General features: G+C 39.8%; 1 protein-coding gene across 2 annotated transcripts in view; it reads left to right on the forward strand.

Moving 5' to 3' along the window:
- The window catches only part of PTPRB (protein tyrosine phosphatase receptor type B), a 106,767-nt gene that overhangs the window by 44,506 nt on the left and 41,997 nt on the right, over positions 1-20,264 (forward strand). For both annotated transcript variants that reach the window (XM_028532097.2, XM_036018682.1), the window contains 8 exons: positions 2,464-2,730; positions 3,982-4,245; positions 8,100-8,363; positions 8,916-9,179; positions 12,321-12,584; positions 14,925-15,194; positions 17,540-17,803; positions 19,388-19,651. In XM_028532097.2, coding sequence (XP_028387898.1) covers positions 2,464-2,730; positions 3,982-4,245; positions 8,100-8,363; positions 8,916-9,179; positions 12,321-12,584; positions 14,925-15,194; positions 17,540-17,803; positions 19,388-19,651 — 2,121 coding nt within the window. The remainder of the gene's footprint in view (positions 1-2,463; positions 2,731-3,981; positions 4,246-8,099; positions 8,364-8,915; positions 9,180-12,320; positions 12,585-14,924; positions 15,195-17,539; positions 17,804-19,387; positions 19,652-20,264) is intronic.

A 20,264-nucleotide genomic window follows, 5' to 3' on the forward strand; every position in this document is an offset into this window, starting at 1 on the left:
ACACTTAGAATATAACATTTCAGGATCCAATGTTACACGGGGTTACTTACGAGGTTCCTCAGCCTGGGAAAGTCCTACACTTTACCTCCTGTTTTGTAGATCCTGCAAAGCTATAAAATCAAAGTGTAAATGTGTGTTTAAAAGATGCCTACAGGATGAAGTAGGCATCTTTCAGTAATTCAGTTGCCTGTCTAGCACTTACTTTTAGGTCTCTGAGAATTCCTTGCATTCTTGACAATTCATTTATGGATTTACATTTTTGTTTTATCCAACACATGTAGTTGTGTTTATTGGGGAGCTTTTCATGGTAGGTAGCCCATCATCCTACTGGAGATGGAAGTCCAAGGCATTGTTTTAAACTTAAGATCATTTTCATTATCCCCGCCACTTAGAGTGCTAGATTGTACGCTAAGTGTATGTTTAACTTTGTTAGATACTACCAAACTGTTTTCCAATGTTGCTGTATAATTTTATATCCCCACCAACAATGTATAAGATTTCTAGTTCCTCCATATCCTCAGCGGCACTTGATATTGTCAGGTTTTTTCCTGAATATTAGTCATTCTACTATGTGGGTATTGATATTTCCTGTGTTTTTAATTTGCATTTTCCCTAATGACTAATGGGTTTGAGCACCTTTTCATGTGCTTATCTACCATCTGTTTATCTTCTTTGAGGAAAGAGATGTTTTCAAACACTTTGCCCATATTTGTTTCTTATCACTGAGTTTTAAGAATTCTTTATTCCAGCCCTGGCTGGTGTGTCTCAGTGGGTTGAGTACTGATCTGCGAACCAAACAGTCGCAGGTTCGATTCCCAATCAGGGCACATATCTGGGTTGCAGGCCAGGTCCCCAGTAGGGGGTACACGAGAAGCAACCACATGTTGATGTTTCTCTCCCTCTCTTTCTCCCTCACTTCCCCTCTCTCTAAAAATAAATAAAACCTTTAAAAAAATAATTCTTTATTCCAGATCTAAGTTCTTGGTCATAAATGTATGTTGAAATACACTGTCCAAGTCGGTGGTTTGTCTTTTCTTTAATTTATTAGTGTATTTTGCAAAACACACATTTTTAATTTTGGTATCCCAATTTATCAATTTTTTTCATGGATCATGCTTTTGATGTCATATCTAAGAAATTTTTGTTTAACATAATGTCACAAAGATTTTCCCCTACAAGTTTCTATACTTTTAGATTTTAAATTTAGGTGTGTGATTTCTTTTGAGTTAAACTTTATATGTGTAGAGAAATAATGTACATACATCACTATAAGTTTAAGGCATATAGTGTGATGGACTGAATCACATATATTATGAAGTGATTACCACAATTATTTCAGCTAACATCTATCTTCTCACATAGATACAATAAAAAGAAAAATGGGAAAAAATATGTTCTCCTTGTGATGAGAACTCATAGGATTTGCTCTCAACATATTTATCTTTTACCTGGAAATGTATCTCTTTTGACCACCTTCATCCAAAATAATATTTTTTAATGACTATGTTTGTATCTGAATCCAAAATCAATGAATTCTGAGAAGAGTTGTGCCAAGGTCAATCTCTTTGATTACCATAGTTCAGGGAAGACACACAGAGAAGATGTATGTTGATCAAGTGCCAGCTTTGAGATTTGTGCAAAAGGTTTGTCAATGGAGAGATTAGAAATCACAGTAGTTACTAGTTAGGAAAAGAACTCAGGCTCACAGGTTGGGAAGATCGGGCTTTGAACCCCAGGTTAACTACTCATTAGCACTATGATATAGGCTGAATTACTTATGTTTTATGATATTTGGTTTCTTCTTCAGTAAAGGGGATAATAAAATGAACATTATGGAGTTTTGAATGAGTATAAAATAATATAATCTCTATAAAGCATACAGCCCATAACTACACACAGGAGGCACTCAATAGTTGCATTATTATTATTAGATAATATAATTTCTGTTATTGTAACATTTTCATTTATAACAATAATAATAATTTTCTTGAGACTGTGCCAATAAAGAATTGACCAGTTTTCTAGACTGCAAGCTAATCACCAGGAGGAAAGGATTTCCCAGTACCAGTCCTGACAGCTATCAGCTCAGGTGATGACGTGGTTTAGTGTTCTCAGGGGGTGAGGACAGATGAAATCACATTGAGTGAGCAAGTTTTTTTTAAGCAACCTTCCACTATTGAAAATTTTACATCAGAATTATTTAATATGCATGCATCATCTCATCCTTGGATCCAAAATAATTTTGATTTCCCATGGAGGCAGCTTTTTCATAATAGTAGAGTCTCTGTAAAGGAGTAGTTTGCCATATGCCACAGGAAATAGAGCTGAGAGTCTATAGCAATATATATATATATAGTTAGCATCTTCAAGACTGTCTTCATTTTTTACTTAATTTTATTGTACTTCCTTAGGATGACTAAGTGTCATCTGTTTTTTTCCTTCTGTCTGTCTACTGTGTTTTAGTTCCTGCCCAAGTGACTGGCTTGCATGTGGCCAACCAAGGGACAACCAGCAGCCTGTTCACTAACTGGACCCAGGCAGTGGGAGATGTAGAGTTCTACCAAGTCTTGCTCATTCATGAAAATGTGGTCATCAAAAATGAAAACGTCTCCAGTGAGACCAGCACATACAACTTCCACTCCCTCAAGTCAGGCAGTCTGTACTCCGTGGTGGTAACAACAGTAAGCGGAGGGATCTCCTCCCGACAAGCCGTGGTGGAAGGAAGGACAGGTAAGAACAGCACATCCAGGAGTTCTGGCACCTCCAGAGTTCCATTTTTAAAACATTCTATAAACAGGTTAATCTCTGATCTTCAGTACCACCCAGAAGGTACGTGTTGCTCTCCCAGGAATGGAAATTGGGAGGTGGATGAGTGTAGAAGACAATAAATTCTGAATTTTCTAAACTCTCCAACAGCGCGACACAGCTCCTAGAAAAAACTCTGTTGATGACGTGATAGTCATTTCATGCCAAAGCTCATCCATTAAGCATGATGTGCTGATATTGACGAATATATGGAAACTCTTTAGCTGAAGTTAGTTTACTAATGATGAAAACAGTCATGCAGCTTGTATATACTATAGGATTTTATTATTCTGATAGTCACTACTGGCAGTGCTATTTACTGTGTACATATTTCTGATACATGGTACAACTATTCCTCAATACCACATTCATTAATTTACAAGCTACTTCTAGCCAGGGCGCTCCTTAAAAATATCTGCATCTTTTCCATTTTGTATGCATGGCGAGTCATAGGCTCTCTGCGAATGTCTGTGGCACTAATTTCCAATTAAAATAAGCCAGTGGTCACAGCTGACATCAGGCCGTTTTCACCACAGTAGCTCTTCCTGACCACACTTGGACCAATTACCAGACTTGCAGCTTCCAGGATAGACTTTTAGGTTTATTTTTGCCACTAGAGGGCAGGAAATGCTTTGCAAAGAGGAAAAAAAAAAAAACCCACAAAAAAACAACAAAAAAAAACCCCACTTCTGGTTGTTAGGTAAACTCCCAGGAATAAATAACTTCATCACAAGAAGATCAAAGCTATTCCCAAATCTAAGCTTTTTAGAAAAGCTATTGCATTCTTCACTCTTTTGCTCAAACATCTTTATCGATGAGTTTGGTTCAAACCCATCCATTTGGATTGTTAGAATGCTTGCTCCCTTTCCTACCTAGGAAACTTCCTGACACATTTACATAAAAATGCCTCTGCTTAAGATATCTTATGAACAGCTACACCATAAAAATGCAGTAGGGGCCCCCTTGCATTTCTGAGGCATCAGAAAGTCACCCAGGTGTGTGTGTTCTGGTTAGCCTTCTGAAGTGAGTGCTCAGCTTCTGAAGCTTCCCCTTTACCGCAAAGGTGATCAGATTAGACCTCCTGAGTCCACACTGTTGTTGCTCACCGTAAATAAATGACTCAAACTTTTGATGGTGCTTTAAAAAAAAAAATTCTCTCCCTTTTTAACATCACAGTGCCTTCCAGTGTGAGTGGAGTAACAGTAAACAATTCTGGCCGTAATGACTATCTCAGTGTATCCTGGCTGCCGGCTCCTGGGGATGTGGATAACTACCTAGTGACACTCTCTCATAACAGCAAAGTGGTTCAGTCCCTTGTCATTGCCAAGTCTGTCAGCGAATGCTCCTTCAGCTCCCTCACCCCAGGCCGCCTCTATGATGTGACTGTAACTACAAGGAGTGGCAAGTATGAAAATCATTCCCTCAGCCAAGATCGGACAGGTAAGCCTGCAAGAGGTATGGGCTTTGTAGGCGCCCTCTCACTGTGTGGCTCAGCCACCTTAGATCTGCAGTATTTCTGTAATGCTTGGATTAGAGGCCACTGAGGTCACAAAACTGTAACGGGTCTTCAAATTTGACTTAAGAAACCCCTTCCTTATGTGAACAGATGTTATCTTCAGTATATGATGAGCACCGCTTTCATGACTAGAATTCATATTATATTCAAACATAGTAACAAGTATGTCTGTGTAGTCAAACTCATTTTCACCAGGGGCCACATCATCTTCGCAGTTGCCTTCAAAGGACCAAATGTAACTTTAGGACTGTATAAATGTAACTACTCCTTAACAGTTAAGCAAGAGCTCGGTGCTGCCCCAGGGTAGAAGCCAGGCGCCAGGCTGGATAAAACAAGGCAGAGGGCCGGATTCAGCTGTGGGCCCTGTGTTTGCTGCCTGTGATCTAAGGAGTACTTTTTGGTTGCTAGACCCTGGCTTTACATATGTTAACTACCTTAACCCTTAAGTCCTAAAAATGTCCTATTGAGATAGTTGCTCTCCTTATTCCCATCTTAGAGATCAGGAAAGCAAGATTCAACGTCAAGTAACTTGCCACTGTTTACAGTAACTTGTTGAATAGCCAGTGCGTTTCAAATCCAAGATATAAACCCAGGTCTGAGTGACTCCAGAGCCCATTAAGTTCTTCACCTTGAAATGCTTCCTGAAATGTCTGTGGGTCATGACCACTGTTCATCCTTTCTCACGCAAGGTGGAAATGTGAACCTTTGTAGTTCTGGGGCTAAGAACAAAAACCTTAGCAAAGACGAAGGATGCCAGGTCTGCTGTGCTGGAAAGAACTAAATTTAGACAGCTAGCATTTCCCCAAAATACTTTTGTTTCCTGGGGTTTACATCTGAGATTTCTGCTTACGGTTGACGTTGGTATTTTGTCAAATCTTTCCAGCTGAGCTATGGGTTGATATTTACACTGAAAAATGTCAGTTTTTCCATGAAGATCTGAATGTAGTGGGCACTCAGTAAGTCTTTGGTGAATCAGAAATCATGTAGGGGGATCAGAGGTTTTCCCCTGGTGCTCCCTGGGCAGACTTTAAGACTGCAGTAATCCCAGAAATGGTGCCTGAAGCTGTTGAGGTAGGGAAACATGTACCTTGGGGGAACAGGGGGACACAGAGTGCATGGTTTTTATCAGATTCTCATAGTTTCTGTGACCTCAGAAAGGTTCAAGAACCACTGATTTACATTGTTACCTCATGCCAGCACTGAAAGTGTTTAAAGAATAGCCTAATTTCATCTCATTTGGAGATAAAGTCCCAGGGAAACTGGCTTCTCCATGGTTACATGGCTGACCAGTAGTCAAGTTCAATGCTATTTCCATTACCTGTTGCTATCTCTTAAAGCACTAGTCAACAGTATAAAGATATTCCCTACCCTCAAATTATTTAAAGTCTAATTATACTGATAATCACAATAATGACTTAAACCTGAAAAGCAGATTTCCATTTGCAAGGCAGCCTTATGTCAGTGTCTTATGTTGATCAAGGTGAAACCTAAAGATTACCAGAAACTAAAGGGTATGTCAGCTACTAACTCCTTGGTGTCAACTCACAAATGTTTCCTATCAACATGACCTTCACATTGTAAGACCTTTTGCTAATTTTGTTTCTAAGTGCAAGAAAAGTGATCCTTTTTTCAAAGCACTCTTATGACTCTTCACCAATATGAACTTGGATTTGGTGCATGACTAGCCAAGGCAAACCATTACCCCTGATAAATCAGTTTAACTGGAGAGTCATGTCTGAGTTATCATCTTGTTGATTTGGGCTGATTGTCTCATTGCCCTTTTTCTTTTCTAATGATCTTGTTCTACATTTTCGGTGAAAATATCAATATTTCTAATTCTGTGTCACATCATCTCACCACGCAGCAAGGCAAGTCTTACAAATTACCTCCAGTCCCACCCGGGGAGCCCCTTATTGACTTCACATGGCATTCAGCCTGGTCTTTCTTTCTATAATAGTTGCTTTGCCTTCAGTAAATTGCTTGCATCATTGACCTTCTTACCCCATGAAAATGTCACTTCAGGATTTCTATTCCTTAAATCTGTGATTACTAAGTTCTGGCAACACTGTAGTTGGTTCCAGGTAAATATCTTGAAGAAGGCATACCTGTCCTTGCTCCATACCTGTGGTGAGATTTATTCCAATTCAAAATCTAACCAGTACACATAAGCCAGCAAAGGATAGTAGTACAACTTGTAGGTATGAGAAACATCATGAAAAATGTAGCTTAGACACCAAAATACTGACATTTCTTAGATGCCAAAATATTGTTATTTCATGCTTTGGGGGCAAGTGGAAGAGAAGACCTGGACAAAGGTTTGGCGTGTGGCCAGAGGAGAAGTCCCTGATTTACCAAACACAGGCCGAGGCCACACAGCCTTCAAAGACATGCCAGCATTGGGATACAAGTTTAGTGTCTTGAATCTGAGTTCATGTCTCTTTCCAATGCTTCTTACTCATATATTTGTGATACCCACTTTTTGCTAAATAGTAATGGATCTATGGCCTACTGTTGAATTAAAATACAGCCCCACATAAAAATTAGAATATCCTTAATATTATGCTCAAAATACAGAATTGTCTTATTTTAAAGTGTTCCTGTTCAGAAGTACTTACTGATTTATCAATGGACAAAAAAGCCATAGGTACACAGGATTTTTGTTTGTTTATATATTTCAGGTTCCCCTCATAAATATATAAGCAAACAAAATAGGATTAATCATTGTTCTTGGGCCAGGAAACCATGCATCAATTGCTACTTTTATTTATTTTTAGGCATTTAATTTAATTTAATTTAGACAGCCATTTTTAATAATTTAACATGAACCTGAGAAACCACTATCCAAAATAAAAGCTAAGAACTTGACAATAATCTATGTCAAATCACATGGTTTCCACCCTACTGATCCATGCCAAGGCAGCCATCAACTTGACTTTAATTTTTATTGTTTTATCTCTCTTGCCTCCCACCTTGTATATTTTATTATTTGTTGTCCTAAAATTATGGGCTTTAAAATTTTTAGTTCTTTTAACATTATAAAAAAGGTATCTTTTATGCAGTATATAATCTTTTGGGACTTAGACTTTTTTTCACTTAATAATATATCGATAAGATTCATCACTATTTTGTGTTTTACTGATCAGTCCAAGAAATCCATATTTTTGAGTTTTGAGCTAAGAGGAAATTAATTACGACTGCTATATACCAGTTCATTCATGTAACCTCCTGTGGGTGGGCATTCTCTCTCACACTTGGTTTTATCAGGTTTTTAAATGTTGCCAATCAAATGTATGCTAAATGGTGTTTTGCCAAGGCCCCTGGCTTCCATTTCCGTGATCTCCAATGATGTTGGATATCTCTTTATGTATTAATTAACCATGTGTGTTTTCTCTTCTTCCACTTTCTTTTTGAATTGTTTATCCTCTTCTTGGTGACTTTTTGTCATGTCTTGCATCACCATGTTATGCTGGAATTATTAACATCACCATCATTCATATTAATCATTAGTTATCATGTTTAATGTTCCATTTTGTACATGATATTTTGTGTAGGCCAACAACAGAATTAGAATCAATTCATCAGGTTGTGTTAAAAAATCCATTTAATCACTCCAATTAGTATAAAAACCTTTCCTTTTCAAAAACATATGACCTAAAGTCTAAGATTTTTCTTTTTAATGCACACAACTAAAATCTACTCACTCCTTACTGTCCCAGGATGTCATCTGTGACCAAATGCTCACCAAGAGTCTCTAGCTGTTCTCTGCTCTTTTTTTCAGTGCCCAACAAGGTCCAGGGGGTCAGTATTAGCAACTCGGCCCGGAGCGACTATTTAAAGGTATCCTGGGTGCATGCCACTGGAGACTTCGATCACTATAAAGTCACCATTAAGAACAAAAACAACTTCACTCAAACCAAAAGCATTCCCAAGTCCGAAAATGAGTGTGTATTTGTTCAGCTAGTCCCTGGACGGTTGTACAGTGTCACTGTTAGTACAAAAAGTGGACAGTATGAAGCCAGCGAACAAGGGAATGGGAGAACGAGTAAGTGGAAAGATAGCCAAATTTGATGTTCGGTTGGGACTTGTAGGTCATCAAGTAAATAATTTATCTGAACCTTGAATTTTTTCTACTTAGTTATCAGTAAATTACATTCCCAGTAAGTCTCACTCAGAGCTAACATCATTTAGCCAAGCCATGGCCTATAATTATGGAATATTTATTGGGAGATAAAAGTAAGCATAGTGAACACACCAAAAGGCTATATGTCCCATTTTTCTTCCCTGTCCTCCTGCATTGTGACATTTAAAGTTCTGGACTTTCTGTTTTATCTTATGATTGAAATCATAACTCATTTGATAATTAGATTCTACCAACATTTAGCATATAAGATTTATGTCAGGGAAAAAATTACAATTTTAACAATATTAACAGTTGCTTTCCATTTTTATTATTCCATTATGCACAAAGTAATTCAAGTGGTTTATCTGGGGAAAGGAGATGTTTGCCAGTTCCTTGCATGTGATTTACAAATTATTGTGTAGGTAAACTCTGATCAGGCCCCTTCCTGATGTGTCTTCTAATATCCCTCCCCAGTCCCAGAGCCTGTTAAGGACCTAACACTGCGGGATAGGAGCACTGAAGACCTTCAGGTGACTTGGTCTCGAGCTGATGGGGATGTCGACCAGTATGAGATTCAACTGCTTTACAATGACATGAAAGTATTTCCTTCTATTCACCTTGTAAATAATGCCACCGGGTATCGATTCACCTCGCTAACACCAGGGCGCCAGTACAAGATTCTCGTGTTGACGATCAGTGGAGATGTGCAGCAGTCAGCATTCATCGAGGGCTTCACAGGTAACTGGAAACATGGCTCTCGACCCCGACTAGTTAGCGTGGTGTGCAGGTGGCCCTTGAATAGCAGCATAGGTTTGAACTGTGTGGGTCCACTTATATGCAGACTTTTTTCAATAAATATATTAGAAACTTTTGGGTGATTTTTTATTACCATGAAGTAATCATATCTATCATACTAGGCTACCATAAAATGATTATATTTCTGCTTCTTCATTAATTAATGCATGAATTATTACACCTCTAAGTAAAAATAAATTTTCTCACTTTTTTTATATTTGATATCTATTGTTAGTAGCACATATAACATCTATAGCATTTTGTATCATATAAAACAATATTGATGTAGATGCTGACAGAAAGACAATTCATCTTATAAAGAGATGGCATAAACTTACTACATCAATAAATACTGTACTGTACTGTAAATGTATTTTCCTTTCATTATGATCTTCTTAATGACATTTTTAAGTGTATTTTATTGATTATGCTACTGCAGTTTTCCCAATTTTTCCCCCTTTACCCCCCTCCACCCTGCACCCCCAACTCTCCAGCATCCCCCCACTTGGTTCATGTCCATGGGTTGTACATATAAGTTCTTTGAGTTCTCTGTTTCCTATGCCATTTTTGTTTCTCCCCATCTATTTTATGCCTCCTAATTATTCTTCTTCTTCCCTGTACTCCCCCCCATTCCTCCCCTCTCCCACCCCACTGAAAACCCTCCAGGCGATCTCCATTTCTCAGATCCTGTTCCTGTTCTAGTTGTTTGCTCAGTTTTTGTTTTCATTGGTTTTCTTTTCTTTTAGGTTCACTTGTTGATAGTTTTGAGTTTGTTGTCATTTCACTGTTCATAGTTTTGATCTTCTTCAATTTCTTAGATAAGTCCCTTTAACATTCCATATAATAAGGGTTTGGTGATGATGAACTCCTTTAACTTGACCTTATCTGGGAAGCACTTTATCTGCCCTTCCATTTGAAATGATAGTTTTGCTGAATACAGTAATCTTGGATGTAGGTCCTTACCTTTCATGACTTCAAATACTTCTTTCCAGCCCCTTCTTGCCTGTAAGGTTTCTTTAGAGAAATCAGCTGGTAGTCCAATGGGAACTCCTTTGTAGGTAACTGTCTCCTTTTCTTTTGCTGCTTTTAAGATTCCTTATTTTTAATCTTGGGTAATGTAATTATGAGGTGCCTTAGCATGTGCTTTCTTGGGTCCATTTTCTTTGGGACTCTCTGAGCTTCCTGGACTTCCTGGAAGTCTCTTTCCTTTGCCAGATTAGGGAAGTTTTCTTTAATTGTTTGTTCAAATAAGTTTTCAATTTCTTGCTCTTATTCTTCTTCTGGCACCCCTATGATTTGGATATTGGAGTGTTCAAAGTTGTCCCAGAGGTTCCTAAGCTTCTTTTCATTTTTTTGAATTCTTCATTCTGTTCTGGTTGAATGTTTATTTCTTCCTTTTGTTCCATATTGTTGATCTGAGTCCTGGTTTCCTCCCTGTCACTGTTGGTTCCCTGAACATTTTACTTTATTTTACTTTGGGTATCTTTCATTTGTTCTTTCATTTTTCAACCAAGCTCAATTAGTTCTGTGAGCATTCTAATTACCAGGGCTTTAATATCTCCATCAGATAGGTTGGCGAGCTACTCCTCACTTAGTCCTCTTTCTGAAGTTTTACTCTGTTCTTTCATTTGGGCCATATTTCTTTGTATTGGTGCACCTGTTAAGTTGTAAGGGGGTGGGGCCTTAGGTGTTCACCTGGGCAGAGCAACCCTCCTTGCTGCACTGTGGCGCTGCCTGTGGGGGAGGGGCCAGAGAGGGAACGATGCAGCTCACCTGCTTGGCTCTAGACCCACTTTCCAACAAACTCTGTTTGAAACTGGGAGTTTCTCCCACCATGGCAACCACCATAGTCCACAGTCAGCTCTGAGTCTCAGTTTCCCGTCCAGTCACCCCCCACCCACACGGCCCCCCGCCTTGCTGAGGGTTCTCTCTGTTTACCCATCTTACCAGTCTGGTTGGTCTGGTTGACTGTTTCTTGAATTCCTTAGTTGTCAGAGTTCCATGCAGTTTGAATTTCTGGCACTTCTTGTTGTTTATTGATTTTAGATTGGTTGTTATCCTCCTTTTGGTTGTGCAAGGAAGCGAAGGGTTTCTACCTATGCTTCCATCTTGTCCAGAACCTGACATTTTTCATCTAACTTACTTTATTGTAATAATATAGCATATAATACATAAAACACACAAAGTATGAGTCAATCAATTGTTTATGTTATTAGTAAGGCTTCTCTGATCAGTAGTAGGCTACTAACAGTTAAGTTTTGGGGAAGTCAAAAGTTATATGAACAATTTCAATGGCACAGAGGAGGGGGTGTGGCAGTGCCCTAACCCCACCTTGTTCAAGGGTCAATGGTATTTAGCAGGTTGGGTAGCCAGGTGTTAACTTGGAAGTATAAAAGGAAGATGGCAAGAAGGGGAGAAAGTTATCTTGATGGTGACAACAATGTTGTCCAAACTGGATGAGCAGAAGTATGATGTATAGGAAATAAAAAGAAGAACGGAAAAGCTTTACTGAGAAATAGTATTGAAATGATGTGAATGATTGGTGCTTATAAAGGACACAGGTTAAGTATAAATATCTCTGTTGGTTGGGTATCACTTCACTGGAACTCTGTTAGTAGTGTCACTATAATAGTTAATGTTTATTAACAGTTTACCATGAACCAGACTCATGGCAAAGCACTTCACACATACATTTTGTTCAATTCTCAGAACTCTATGGGCTGGTTACTATTATTATCATTACCATTTTTCTGATGGCAAAACAAACTCACAGAGGTTAAGGAATTTGCCTATAGTCCCACAGCCAATAAATGAGAAAACCAAGACTTGGACTGAGGCAATCTAACCAGCCTCTTTCTCTACCACTGGCATTGTTCACTTCTACTCATTGGCTGTGGTGTCCCTCAAAATTCCCCTACTAACTGCAGTTCAGGCAGAAGAGTTAGAGAAAAATGGTAAATCGATACCAATATTTTCTATGTGTATGCTTTCAGTAGATGCCAAAACATAAGCACAAAAACTTTGGTTGAAATTTGCACAGTTCATTCTCTAAGTGACGACTTCTAAATTTATTTTCTCTTTTAGTTCCTAGCACAGTCAAAAATATTCACATTTCTCCCAATGGGGCAACAGATAGCCTGACGGTGAACTGGACTCCTGGAGGGGGAGATGTTGACTCCTACATAGTGTCAGCATTCAGGCAAAATCAAAAGGTTGACTCTCAGACTATCTCCAAGGACGTCTCTAAGCACACGTTCCACAGGCTGGAGGCTGGGGAAGAGTACCAGATCGTGATCTCCTCGGTCAGCGGGTCCCTGCAGAACCAGATAGATGCACTCGGGCGGACAGGTAAGTCCACCTGGAGAAGGGCCAGTTGTTCTCCAGAATGGGACGATGAATGGGCTTAGCTATCACAAATCAAAAATATCCAATTCAAACCAGCTAAATTTGTACAATTCAATGTAGTTTCAAGAGCCTTTCTCATATTTTTTATTTGCATTTTTCTTTCTTAGTAGAGATTTTCAAAACAAATGAAAGGTAATTAGGAACCAATTAATAAATGTTTAACTTGCTAAAGGATTTAAAATTTTGGCAGACTTCAACAAATACGCATTTTTCAAAAGTTCACCCCTTCCTCAAAATTTTTTATTAAGAAAAACATATATACTTATGCCATCTACTTCACCTGTGATAGTTAAAGACCAACTAATAAATGAATGAATAATATACCCATTTATTTATATTAGTATCACTATTAATACATTACTTTCAAAACAAAAATAATCTACAGGCACCTGCTACATTGCCAGGCATTTAAAATTATCTCTAGACACACTACAACTAGGATTACATCATTATCTTACAGATGAGGAAAGTAAGACTCTGAAAGTTCATGAAACATTATTTAGAAAACATGTATTAAGATCTAGAGCTATAATTTAAATCTAGATTGTCTGGCTCCAAACCTCATGCTCTCTCTACAGTAACACAATACTTATTAGATTTCTTCCATTCTCATTACCATTTACTTATTGTGAGGCCTGGGCCCTACTATGTCTTCACTTCATATATATACAGGGTCTGGCACAAATAATGCCCCCATTTATTACAAAATCATAAGTATGTAATTCTTATTATTCTAACGTAACAAATTCTTATAATTCTAACATAACGAATTCTTATAATTCTAACATAACAAAATCATACTCAGGCACACCATATGACATTTTAGGTGAAATGTTCAAATTAACACTATAAATTATTACACCCATATTATTACCCTACCAACCACACTCAAGCAAGCTTTACTGCATTTGAAAATGAGAATTCAATAGCAAGAAAACATCCCTGACCTCAATAAACTTATAATCTAATGAAGGAGACAGAGAAGTAAAAAGGAGAGTATGGTATAATATGGTAAATAAAAATGATCATGGGGTGCTATAGGAGCAGACAGAAAGAGTCGGGAAAGGGTTCTAGGAGAAAGTAACATTTGAACAGACACTAAGAAGTCATGCTGATAAAACATATATTGATTTGGTTCTAGCAGAAAAAAGCAAAGGCCTCAGGATGAAAGCTTGGCACACTGAGGACCCACATACCCCTTAGCATGCTAGAATAGAGTGTGAGCCGTGTGGCCAAGCAAGCAGATGGATCAAATCGTGAAGGGCCTTGTATGCCTTGTTAAGGTGTTTAGAATTATGAAGAGACACTGAAGGGTCATCAGCATGGGCCTACTATGAGAATCCTCCACGTACAATGTGCAGTTTGAAATAGAGAGGCGAGGAGTCAAGGGTGCTGGTCAAGAGACTTGCAATAATGTATGAGAAAGAGGACATTGTCTAGAGCTAGTGGTAGTAGGGATGGAGAGAAGCGGAGAGATCCAAAAGAAACCAGACTTAGGAGAGAGAAATGATAAGACTTAAGTTTAATTATACTTAGATGGGTAAGAATGAAAAACCAAGCTTCTGACTTAGACCAAGAGAGAAAAACAAAGGACAGTAAGCAAATTATGGGAGGGAGATGAGGAGTCCAATTTTGTCATCTTGGGAGTCGGCACCTGAGGAACAGCCAGAGAGAGGTGTCATTTGCAAAAACTAGAAACAGATCTGAACTGAAAGTTCAAATTTGAGAGTCACCAATCACCACGTGGGTAAAATTCAAACCATGGGAGTAGATGAGTTCTCCTAAGGAGGTTATGTAGAATGAGAAAAAATATGAGCCTGGGACAGAAAATATTGTTAACAAGCAATACTATTTTGCCTTTCACATCAGGAGCCCTAGTACAAGCACTGTGGTATATACTGCTTAGGTCAAAGCTTTGACTTGAGTTAGTTTGGGAATGAAAGTCCAAATGAGTGACTGTACTCCAAACTACATCCATTGTTTCCACTGTCTCAAAAAATACATAAGTATCAATCTGCACATTTATCAGTGTCACTTCCACATTTTTTTTTACTTATTTGACTTCAAGATCCTGTCTAAATTCAGAGGGGAAAAAAATGGAGAATCAAAGTAATTCTGTAAGTAAGTAATTCAGGACAAGGACTATTTTCTCCTAAGAGTGCACAGGGAGTGCCCGTGCGATAATGAGGCGAGCTCTTCTATCTGCAGCTGCTTCAGCAGAGTTTCTTTCAACTGGTTGCTCTACTGTCAATGATGGGACCTGCTTCTTCTCTTTCCTTGCAGTCCCAGCCTCTGTCCAGGGGATAACTGCAGACAATGTATACAGCAGCCATTCCTTAGTAGTAAATTGGCAAAAAGCAGTTGGTGTGGCAGAAAGATATGATATCCTACTTCTGAATGAAGATGGGATCCTTCTGAGTAACACATCAAAGCCAGCCTTGACTAAGCAGCACAAATTTGAAGACCTAACTCCAGGAAAGAAATACAAGATACAGATCCTAACCGTCAGCGGAGGCCTCTTTAGCAAAGAAGCCCAAACTGAAGGCCGAACAGGTAATTCACACAAGCCTACTTACTGTTTTGTAGGAGATGTCTCCTTGTCTGCTGTTCCTTGAGAACATTGGGAGATTACATATATTTCTGGACACAGGAGGAACATTCTCCATGATCCACCACTTCCATGTCGGTTGGCCTATGGACACAACCTTCAGCCCACTGCAGTCCAATTTAGATTGTTCATCAAAACTGGCTTTATTGGTCCCCTATGGCTGTTATAATAAATTACCACAAATGTAGCATCTTAAACCAACATCCATTTATTATCTCATAGTTCTGGAGGTTGGAATCTGAAAATGGGTGTTAGGGGTCTAAAATCAAGGTAGGGCAGTGTTTTTTCTGGAATTTTAGTTTAGGTTGAGAATCTATTCTCTGCCCTTATCTGTTTCTGGAGGTCACTGAGGTTCCTAGGCTTGTGACTCCCATCCAGCAACGGGAATACGCCAGCCCCTGTGTCTGTCTCTGTATCTCCTTTACTCTTCTGCCGCCCTCATCTATCTTTTGCTTTTTTGATTATATCGGTCACCACCCAGACAATCCAGGATAAGCTCCCATCTCAAAGCAGCAAATCAATGTTTGTCTCTCACACTGATGTTTTTCCTCTCTCCCTTCCTCTCTAAAAAGCAGTGAAAAATTGCCCTCAGATGAGGATAAATATATGTATTTATATATACATTATGTATACATATACTGCATCTGTAATATATGTTACATATATGTGTAAGGGCACATGTAACATACAAGGTGAGGGCCATTTTCTGGTTCATAGACGGTGCCTTCTCATCGTGTCCTCACGTGGCAGAAGAGAGAGAACTTTGCTCTCTGGAGCCTCTTCTTGGGGCACTAATCCTGTTCATGCGGGCTTCACCTTCATGACCTAATCACCTCCCAAAGGCTCTGCCTCCTTATACTGTTGTCTTGGGCGTTAGGTTTCAACATATGGATTTGGGGGGTGGGAATAACATGAACATCAGGGCACAGTAATTCATAAAGTGAGAGAGATTGATTGCTCAGCTAGTGTTATAAGATACGAAGGGACAAAGGATGGAACCATGGAAAATACCAACTTTTAAGGTCTGGCATAAGGATAGAGAGAAAGCAAAATGACCTGAGAAAATGTTGGCAGTGGAGGAAAAGAACTCAGGAGAGACTGAGACAGATGCCCTGTTCTGTTTCCACCTGCATCACAAGACTTGTGGAATCAGGAAGCGTCTGCACCGACAGTTTCGAAGCAGCTGATTTCTCCTGGCATCTGATTACTTTGCCAACAGGTAGCACTAATGGCCAATGGGGTTGCAAAATCCTAATGTCAACTTTTTAAATGTGTTTTTAGCTTTCGTCTTGCTTCTCTTTCTCATATCCCTGAATCTAGTTTCCCCTCTTTCCTGCCCACTCTCTTCTTCCCTCTGATGGTCATTTACTCTCAGGTGGCATTCAGAGATAGATTTTGATCTCTAATATAAAAGTCAGAAAAACATTTAGTCACGTAGGTTAGATTTAGCATTTGTCATATGTACCCTGCAAAATCTTTGAAGGTACTTTCTTATTACTGGTTTCCCTTGTTCTTTTGTGGGTTTGTTTTTTAATTTTTTTAACTTTTTTATTGTTGTTCAATTACAGTTGTCCCCATTTTTCCTCCATTGCTCTCCGCTGCCCTGCCCTGCCCACCCCCCTCTCCCACATTCAGTCCTCCCCACCCCCTTGTCTTTGTCCATGGGTCTGTGATACATGTTCCTTGACTTGACCCTTCCCCTTCTTTCCCCCTTGATCTCCTTCTGGTCACTGTCAGTTTGTTCTTTATTTCCATGTCTCTGGTTCTATTTTTCTTACTTGTTTTTTTTGTTGATTGAGTTCCAGAGAGTATTACGCTATGTGGTTTTGGTTTTTTAAATGAACAGTTTCAGCATCAATAATTAGGTTTTTTTGCTTTAGGGTCTCCACGAAGCCAATGTTTTTGAAAGGGAAAGTGTGTTTCTTTACCTGTGTTTTTATTGTTGGCACTATCAGAGAGAAGTCCCCATTTTCCTTTTTGCCTACCTCCACCCAGCCCCCCCTTCCCTCTGGCCATCACCACAGTCTTGTCTGTGTCTATGGGTTGTGCATATGTGTTCTTTAGCCAACCCCTTCACCTTCTTTCCTCCAGTCCCCTCCCCACTCCCGTCTGACAACTGTCAGTCTGTTCCATGTGTCCATGCCTCTGTGTCTACCTCGCTCATCGGTTTTAGGGACCATGTGTTTTGAGCTGCCTTTTGAGTAAGTCCATGAAGGCATAGCATCACCCTAGGTCATGTCAGGGACATGCCGGAACTCAACCTCACCCTCTTGCTCCTTGACTTTTCCAGTCCCAGCAGCAGTCACCAATCTGCAGATAACAGAGAACTCCACCAGACAGCTGTCCTTCAGCTGGACCCCGTCAGAGGGAGAGCTCAACTGGTACAACATCTTTCTGTACAACCCAGACCGAACTCTGCGGGAGAGAGCTCAGGTTGACCCGCAAGTCCAGAGCTTTTCTTTCCAGAACTTACTGCAAGGCCGAATGTACAAACTGGTGATTGTAACTCACAGCGGGGAGCTGTCTAATGAGTCTTTCATATTTGGTAGAACAGGTAAGACCGGAGCCCAAGCATTAATGAATAGCAGGGAAATTGTCACAATAGTCATAGGCTTTTCCTTGATTTGTCCTTAGTTTCCTATTCTATCCAGGGTATAGCTTTATATGAAATTTATGACCTTCAGGCTTTCTGACCCTAGATTAGATGTTTGATTATATATCAAAATAGTTTTTGTGCTGGCTTCTGCTCTGTTGCCTCCACTTGTTTACCTCACAGGGTTTGATGAAAGAAATGAATCTGGCTCCTCTACTTGCAAGAGGGTTGTAAACCACTGTGGCTCAATTCAAGCCGTGCCCTTATTCTCTCTACAAGAAGTAGATGGACTGGAGGGCAGGTCTGGGGAAGGGCAACTACAAGTGGAACCAAGAAGCAGACTGCTGTGAATCAAAACCACAGCACTGGATGAAACGAACACCAAGAATTCTAGGAAAACAAGGAGAAACATCGCTCTGGACTGCAAATAAACTGGATCTACTCTTCTTCCGTAACCTAAGCCCATTATCTCATTTTTCTATTCAATTTTTTTTCACTTGAGATAATTTTTGAGTGAGGGGCAGTAGTTTTTGAGTGCTCTTGTGCTCCCAGGCACTGGGCTCACAGCTGGAATATGACAGTGAAGAGACTGTGCCCCTGACCTCACGGAGCTCTGCAGTCGTGGAAGGAGAGGGGGCAGGGAACAGCAGATTTTAAGGAGAGGTGACTTTGGAACACCTTAGAGTCTATGAAGGAAATAAACAGTACGTTGTGACAGGGAGCGATTTTGCAGGAAAGGAAACTACGTTAGACAGAGAGGGCATTTCAGCTGAAACCCAAAGCGAGCCATGAGAAGAGCACATTCCAGGCACCTGATAGAAGTCCTCAGTTTGTCTTTTGAAGGGAATGGAAAGGAGCAACAGATAAGCCCAAAGCACGAATAGACTGGCCTACTGTTACCATTTCTGGGGCAGGCTGCACTCAGCACATTTTCTCTTATCTGCTCATTAATGTTTAAAGTCCCTCCAACAAGGGACAACAGTCTTCACTCTTCCAAGAATGGTGATGCTCAAATACTCACTGGACAGAAGCCAGTGTAACCAACCAATTTGTGTAAAGGTAGAAGTGACTGTTAGTAAAGATCTTGGTAAGAAAGAACATGAAAGAACTGAGAACCTAAAAGCTGGAGAGGAAGTGAAGAGCCCCAGAGAGGGATGTTATGGTGTGGGGGCCACCAGTGGGGTGCACCTGACCACATGGGGCTGGAGCCTTTTGTGAACACGTTTAGGGCCTCTCATGAGCGAAGGTGTGAGCTATTTGACCAGGCTTAATCAATCATTTCTGAAGATTTCATTTTATATGTTCATTAGAGTACATGTGGCAAGCATATCAAAGCTACCACCTGTTGTGTTTGGTTTATTTTCATTTGCACCATGTCTCTAGGCCACATTCCCCTAAACCTCAGTGATCTGGGATGTGGGCAAGATCTGACTCTACAGTAGAAGCTACTCACCCATATGCCCAACAGAGCTCCTATTTTCACCCATTGGCCAAAATGCCTCTGCTTCTGTTTTGTTTTCAGTAAAGGCTTTCCCTCTGTTTCAGTCCCAGCCTCTGTGAGTAATCTCAAGGGATCCAATCAGAACCTGACAGACAGTCTCTGGTTCACCTGGAGTCCAGCCCCTGGGGACTTCGACTTTTATGAGCTGATTCTCTATAATCCCAATGGCACAAAGAAGGAAAGCTGGAAAGGAAAGGACCTGATGGAGTGGGGTTTTCACGGCCTTGTTCCTGGAAGGAAATACACCTTGTGTGTGGTAACCCACAGTGGCGATCTCAGCAACCAGGCCACGGGGGAGAGCCGAACAGGTAGGAAGCCCAGTTGCCAAAGGTGAAGTATTCGTGGGAAGTAGCTTCCAAAGACACATTTTAACTATGGTTTTAATAAGAAGAAATAAAGTCAATAATAATGTGCCATGTGCTACCCCCTGAACTTGGGAAGGCACAATGGCACCATGGATAAAGGAAACAGATTTTGGTTAAAATTGATCTAGGTCCTTAGCTTAGCTCTGCTACTTATTTCAGTAAAATTGGGCAGGTCATTGAGTATCTCTAAGCCTCAGTTCCTCAGTTTTCTTGTTGATAAAATGGGGACAATTACATACATCATCATAGTGTGGTTGAGAGCAGTGCTTCCTAAATTTTTTTTTCTTGAGCACACACATATAACATTAATGTATCTGTGTGCCATGCTGGGGTCAATGACCAAAGCCATCTGAAAATGGACATACTCTGTGGGCTTTAGCCCTCACATCTCAAAATATAATGGAATCAATATCTTGGCACACTCATGCTCCACAGCACCCTGGTAAGGAAGCTGTGGTCATGAAAATTAAAGGAAATGTACATAAAACACTTGAAAATGGGGTATTATACATATTAAACACTATAAATGTAAGCTTTTATGATTGTATTACATTAT

The sequence above is a fragment of the Phyllostomus discolor genome, chromosome 2 (genome assembly GCF_004126475.2).
Source record: "Phyllostomus discolor isolate MPI-MPIP mPhyDis1 chromosome 2, mPhyDis1.pri.v3, whole genome shotgun sequence".
NCBI classification, from domain to species: domain Eukaryota; kingdom Metazoa; phylum Chordata; class Mammalia; order Chiroptera; family Phyllostomidae; genus Phyllostomus; species Phyllostomus discolor.